General features: G+C 54.9%; 1 protein-coding gene across 1 annotated transcript in view; it reads left to right on the plus strand.

Annotated features, from left to right (window-relative positions):
* Nucleotides 1-66: 66 nt before the first annotated feature.
* Nucleotides 67-224, plus strand: part of FKTN (fukutin) — a 15,608-nt gene continuing 15,450 nt past the window's right edge. Inside the window, exon 1 of the mRNA XM_010281479.1 lies at nt 67-221. Coding sequence (XP_010279781.1) covers nt 117-221 — 105 coding nt within the window. The 5' untranslated portion in view covers nt 67-116. The remainder of the gene's footprint in view (nt 222-224) is intronic.

Below are 224 nucleotides of genomic sequence, written 5' to 3' on the forward strand. Positions count from 1 at the left end.
GGCCTGCTCAGCGCTGCGTTTTCCTCTGCCGGCGCGCAGGGAGGAGCTGGGAAGCCGGAGAAGATGAGAGACGCCGCGCTGCTTCCAGGCGGTGATCGACAGCATCCCGAAGACTAATGCAGAAAATCAATAAGAACGTGGTCCTGGCGCTCCTTTCTCTGACCAGCCTGGTTTTCCTTCTCTTCCAGTTGTACTATTACAAGTTCTACTTATCGCAGAAGGTA

This window comes from Phaethon lepturus, unplaced genomic scaffold (genome assembly GCF_000687285.1).
Source record: "Phaethon lepturus isolate BGI_N335 unplaced genomic scaffold, ASM68728v1 scaffold13752, whole genome shotgun sequence".
Classification (NCBI taxonomy): Eukaryota; Metazoa; Chordata; class Aves; order Phaethontiformes; family Phaethontidae; genus Phaethon; species Phaethon lepturus.